This window comes from Apis dorsata, unplaced genomic scaffold, assembly GCF_000469605.1.
Source record: "Apis dorsata unplaced genomic scaffold, Apis dorsata 1.3 scaffold_490, whole genome shotgun sequence".
Classification (NCBI taxonomy): domain Eukaryota; kingdom Metazoa; phylum Arthropoda; class Insecta; order Hymenoptera; family Apidae; genus Apis; species Apis dorsata.
The window spans coordinates 25957-32479 of NW_006263724.1; the positions used below are offsets into that span (position 1 = coordinate 25957).

Sequence of the window (6523 nt, forward strand, 5' to 3'; positions counted from 1 at the left end):
TGTAAAATATATATATATTCATTTGTCTCGCGAGATAGAGCGAACTTTTCCTTTTCCTCGAGAAGGAAAGAAGTTTTTCTTTCGAGAATCGACAGTTACCGAAGGTGGAAAAAAGCGCAGGTGTGCGCGTTCGTTTCGAGAACGGTGATATATAGCATACATCGTTTAACCGCTCCTCGAAAATGAAACGTGAAATGAACGGGAAGGAAAAAGAGGGATCGAACCGCGCAAGTTTTTCAAGTAAATTTGACACTCGTTGTGCAGGTGTATCGGTACGTTTCTATATTGAAATTTCGCTTGGAACTTTGCTAGATTGGACCATCTGGCACGAATCGGAGAAAGCTTTTGCCTACGTTTCGAATAACGTGCCGAGCGCGGAATTTCAATTGATCGTAGCCACGCGATTATAAAGCCGCGTATACAGACTAGAACACGATTGTTAGAAACACTATATATATATACTCACTGTCGGTCGAAGAGAAGTGAAATCGTGCGAGATGATAAAATATTCGATACATAGGAGAATACTTCTTCTTCTCTCTTTTCTTGAAATTGAAATTCTTCTTTATCAAACAATTGTTCGCAATAATATTATTCATAATATTGTAATGGTGGAGAAACCAATAGATAGGTATTGTAAAATGCTCTTCGACAGATGTCGTAACAAATGGTATATTTCTCAAAGACGAGTGAACGTATAAACGTGTCTATAAGAAAACAGAGTTAGACATTAACCTTTTGAAAAAGTTAAAAATCTCGAATAAAATCGCTTTAAGCAATTACTTATTAAAATATTTAAACAACGTTCGTAGCTATTATAGTCTTATATATTCTTTTCGCATAACCTCGGCCTTCCAATTATTATTACGAACGATAAATTATCGAATTAACTCATCCAAGCAACTTTATTCGTAATTTCGACTATTAAATTTTTTCCATCGCTGATCGTGTACAACGCAGTATTAGAACGTTATCTATTTGTTGTATCCGGCGTATCGAAACACGACTGTTCGTGATGAGACTTTGTTTACAAATGAGACTCGTGCCTTTGTAAAATCCCTTCCTAGTTCAATTGGCAGGATCTCGGTTTTCTCGGTGGGGCACGACAACGACCAATCATATCGCGGTTGGTGCCTGGCTTGCGACACTCTCGAGTTGGAGAGAAATTCCTCGAATCGGACCGACGATCTTCATTCGCAAACATATCGAGATAAACAGAAATTTATCAACATATCTCTGTTATAATTATATCTCCTTGGACTAGAACGCGTCTGGAATACGTAGCCTTTAGAATCAGTTCAAGCTGGAAGTGCGTCAAAAATACACGATTACAAGCGCCGACTGAACTCTCGAAAACGACTATCTTCTCGGATAACATCGTCCTTTATCCGAGTTGAACAGTCAGAAATGTACAAGCGTCGATTAAACTGTGAACGATAGTTTTCTCGAACAGCATCATCCTTTATTTAGGGTCAAGAGATAATTTAACAGACAATTAAATATAACTCGCTCGCGAAACAACGATACTTGTATATTAATTGTACTTCGATTGGATGCAAGAGAATCTCATCGATTAATTCCTACTGGAAAAATAAAAGTTCGTTAATTCACGTCTAAATGAATCTAATTTCGATATTTTATTGAAAGAGCTTCACGCGTGTATGTAAATAACCCTTGCTCCAACCACGATCATTCGCATAAAAGCCCGATGACCCGATTCGGGGAAAAGTCGACATCGCGGTCGAGCCTTGACCACTATCGCGTTTCGTTCGAAGCACACTTTCGCGAGGGCAGGGACAAAGCGTTCCTGGGGAGTGAACCCTGACCCGGCAACGGCCCTGACCTACCACCTGCCCCCCGTACCTTTCTTACCGCGCTCCATTTACGATTAACCTGGCCTCACGCCAGGACAACGTTCAATCCCGATATCTGGTCCTAGCCTGACTCGCTTCTGGTTATCCTCGTTCCACTCGCTGACCGATCAATTTCCGGCTCGCGATCCGACGTGTGACGCGGAACTCTCTCTCTCTCGCTCTCGCTCTCTCGCTCTCTCGCTCTCTCGCTCTCGCTCTCGCTCTCTCGCTCTCGCTCTCTCGTTCTCGCTCTCTCGCTCTCGCTCTCGCTCTCTCGCTCTCGCTCTTTCGCTCTTTCGCTCTTTCGCTCTCGCTCTCGCTCTTTCGCTCTTTCGCTCTCGCTCTCGCTCTCTCGCGCTCGCTCTCTCTCTCTCTCTCTCTCGCTCTCGCTCTCTCGCTCTCGCTCTCGCTCTTTTTAACTTTCGCTCTCGCTCTCGCTCTTTCGCTCTTTCGCTCTTTCGCTCTCGCTCTTTCGCTCTTTCGCTCTCGCTCTCGCTCTCTCGCTCTCGCTCTCTCTCTCTCTCTCTCTCTCTCTCTCTCTCTCTCGCTCGCTCGCTCGCTCTCGCTCTCGCTCTCTCTTTTTTTTTTTTTTTTTTAATTGAATTCAAATTAGGGAAAGTTTTTAAAAAAGGACAGAAAAATCCATTACCGGGATTCGAGTCGAGAGAGAATCGTATCGTTTATCGTCTCGATTTATCGGGAGGAAGCGCAGAGTGGGAAAGCAGTTGGTTTGGAAACGGAAGAAGAGAGTATTAAAGGAGGAGGAAAGAGAATTTGTCTGTTTGTATCGGGACGAGGGGGATGGAAGAGTATCGGAAAGTGCTTTGCATCGACAAAGGTCCGAGGATGTTTCGCGATCGGAAACCGATTTGTAACGTCTTAAGAGGAGGATTTGAAATTTTAAATTCGGGAAGAGAGGGGGAAGTCGTCGACTATCCGTCGACGTCTTCGGTTTCTGCTCCTCCTTTTCGCGATTCCTTTCTCCAAGATAATAATGTTACCTATTTTTTTCTATCGCGCACTCTCCAACCCTCCTCTCGTTAAATTCGTCGAGACGTGTCCCAGATACGAGATTAACTTTTCAACTTTGGGGATATCGAATATAAAGTTAGGTCGATTAACTATTTTCGTTGTCGGTTTAATTTTGGATAAATCGATGAATCTTCGTTACATCAATTATATTGTATTACGCGATTGTTACGTTAATGGCTTCGTTAGAGGATGCTCTCGTTCGTCGAAATATCGAGGATATATTCACGAAAATCGATACGACGTTTTTCTTTCACCTATTTTAATACACACTGTGGCCCAGAAATGAAGACACTCCGGTGAGATAATTTCATTTCCCTTTGCAAAAACTTTCGTTTTGTTAACGAGTTATTATAGCAAGAGAGACCACGGGGTGGGCGATGGGTTGAGGTGGGTTGAGTAGGGTTGGGTATGTGCCGCCTCTCGAACAAACGAGCAATTTGTTCTATCGAAACAGAGTTATATATGGAATAAATTAATTACTCGCTGTCTACGTAGAACGAATTCGTTCAATTTTACCTTCGTGAAACCGAAAATTTACGGTATCGCGTTCGAAATTTATTTATTTTATTTTATTTTATTTTTTTTTCTTTTTTTAAGTTACGAGAATTTTGAAAGTAGGGCAGGTTTGCCCTCCAGATCCTCTTTTTCATTTAGTCTTAATTACGTGCCACGCTTCTGTAAAACACCCTCGAGGTAAGAATGTCCTGCATAACTTAAAAGTAAAATTTTCTTGTTATAATGGAGTAAGGAAAAAAAAGAATTACCAGAGTTTGCGAAGAATATTTTATTTTTTTACATTTATTTATGTCTTACGCGAACAAAATTTCTAATAGTTTTTACAAATTATTTATATCGATATTTTGTATATTTTTTTTTTTTTATTATACATGATGCCATTCATACTCGTGGCAAACGTTTTTCCACAAAAGCATTTCCTAAATTCTCGAAAAGAAATAATTCCCTCTTTCTAAGTTAATTTTTTCGAATAAAAATTTACGCATTAAATACGATTCTCTTCATTTCCAAATATCCACAAGACTTTTTACTCAACACGTGAGCAACGTAACTTTTAAACACTTTACTTTTATCACAATTACACTCCAAAGTAAATATAATAATCTTGTATATATCCAAAAATTTAAAAAAAAGTCGTAACAAAGTCCATCCACGATGACAAAAATATCTCGAAAAACACGGAATCGAAAAAAGAGTGCATACTAATTTTTTAAATAATTTTTCTTCTTTTCGCCAAAAAAGTTTCTCTTTTATCCACAAACGTTTAATTCCTAATGATTCCCCCGTGTCGAGTTTGCCGAAAGAAATTCCCCTTCCTTTTATTTAATATATAATAAAAATTGTGTAATAAAAATGTGTAATAAAAATTTATTTAATATTCGGCCGGAGTACACGGAAGAATTCTCTGATCTCAGGTGGTCGAGCTGGTGAAGTACAAGAAGGAGCGGAACCACGGCGAGGGTAATCGGACGAAGACGAAGCGCGTGCCCACCGTGAAGAAGGAGCTGAGCACGCAGAAGGAGATCCTGATAGGGAGCAGGAACGAGACCCAGGTGTCGAAGAGCGTGCCACCATCGGAGGAGGGCGTGAATCGGTTGAACGAGGAACTGGAGCCGATTCGAAGGAGGAACGTGGTCGAGTCGAGCGAGGTGAGAGCTTCGAAGAACGAGATAAAGATTCTCCCTTATTCTCGCGCGATAATACTCGAATAAATCGATCCTTTTGTCGAGCTTGTCCAAAAATGACGACGACGACTCTCGAGAGAGACGTTTCTCTTTTGGTCATCGAACAAACTTTTAAACTCCGCCGGTAGGGTTCTTGAGAAATTAAAAACATCGAGAGAGGAACTTTTCGAATTATCTCGAAGAAAAATTGGAATTTTCGACGATGCGAGTTCGAGGAAACGATTTCTTCCGCAAATTCTCTTTTTCTTCTGCTCGCAGCCGGTCAAGTCGGAGAGATCGCGAGGCGAGGACGAGATCGTAGCGGACGACGATCGATACTCGAGGAGGAGCGATGCGAGGAAATTGGACAAGAGGCAAGAAACGACCCTCAAGGATCTGAAATCCTACTTGCTGGCGGGGTACGCGACCAAGCTTCGAAAATTGGGGGTGAGAGAAAATTTTATCGGCAATTTATCCTTTCAACGATCGATCGAATTTCTGAACTAGCGTTCCATTTATCTTTTTTATTTTTTACAAATTCTAATATCAAAAAATTCTAATATTATTATGTATAAAAAATGTCACTTCGAACGAAGCAGTCTTAATTCTTCTAAGTATTTTTTCTCAGTTGAACCAAGATTCGTATTATCCTCATCAATTTTAATTTTTCAATCGACTAATAGGAGAGTCAATTGGAATAAATGAATTTTATCTGTGTATCGAACGTTTATTTAATCGGATATTGATATCAAGAGTTCGCTATAAAAGGAGGTTGCAAAGAAGAAGAAACGCGAAACGAAGGGAGAAGAAAATAGGATAGTTAGCCGTGATCGATCCGAGGAAGGGTGTGCTTACATCAGCGATCGATAGTCCAGCCGTGTTTCTTGGGCCAATAACAGGGTGGCGGGTTTGTTCAAAGCGTCTTTCGAGCCACCTGCGCCACGGACTTTGATCCCCGTGGACGTTGATTCAAATCGGCAGCCAACCCTCGGCCAAAGTGTCTTCATAACGAAACAGCTGGCCCGCCTCATCATTCTCCTCTTACCGATTTTAGATGAACTTCTTTGCATCCCCTCTACATCAAAAATTGGATTTCAAACTTTAAATTACCTTTCGTACCCGGCGAATTGAACAGTGTACAATTACCGGATCTCTTGGAAAAAATGAAATGAAATGAAATGAAAATGTATATTCTTTTGTATATGGATAGTTACATTAGGAAAATTATTATCTTAGCTGGATTAACTAAATTAGGAAAATTTTAATCTATTCCATTGATAAAGGTATTGAATTTAGTATCCTTTAATTCAATCTTTCTTTCATATAAATATTAATTTTAAAGTAAGAAAAGTGTAGCATATTAGAAAAATTTTTAGGGGATAGTTACATTAAAAAAATTTTAATCTTTTCCATGATAAAAGTATTGAATGTATTCTTTAATTCAATCTTTCTTTCACATAAATATTGAATTTTAAAATAAGAAAAATGTAGCATACTATAAAAATTTTTAGAGGATAGGTACATTAGGAAAATTACTATCTTAGCTAGGTTACTAAACATTGGAATATATTAGGAAAATTTTAATCTCTTCCATTGATAAAAGTATTGAATGTATTCTTTAATTCAATCTTTCTTTCACATAAATATTGAATTTTAAAATAAGAAAAATGTAGCACTATAAAAATTTTTAGAGAATAGTTACAGAAGGAAAATTTAATCTATTAATAAAAGTATTGAATAATATTTAATATTTAATAATATTTCTTAATTCAATCTTTCTTTCATATAAATATTGAATTTTAAAATAAGAAAAGTGTAGCAGACTAGAAAAATTTTTAGAGGATAGTTACATTAGGAAAATTACTATCTTAGCTGGGTTACTAAACATTGGAGTACATTAGGAAAATTTTAATCTCTTCCATTGATAAAAGTATTGAATGTATTCTTTAATTCAATCTT

At 38.5% G+C, this 6523-nt stretch overlaps 1 protein-coding gene across 1 annotated transcript in view; it reads left to right on the forward strand.

Annotated features, from left to right (window-relative positions):
• Positions 1-6523, forward strand: part of LOC102671628 — a gene marked incomplete at its 5' end in the record, with an annotated part of 24840 nt that overhangs the window by 3815 nt on the left and 14502 nt on the right. The window contains 2 exons of the mRNA XM_031512664.1: positions 4316-4538; positions 4842-5011. Of these exons, the coding sequence (XP_031368524.1) occupies positions 4316-4538; positions 4842-5011 (393 nt within the window). The remainder of the gene's footprint in view (positions 1-4315; positions 4539-4841; positions 5012-6523) is intronic.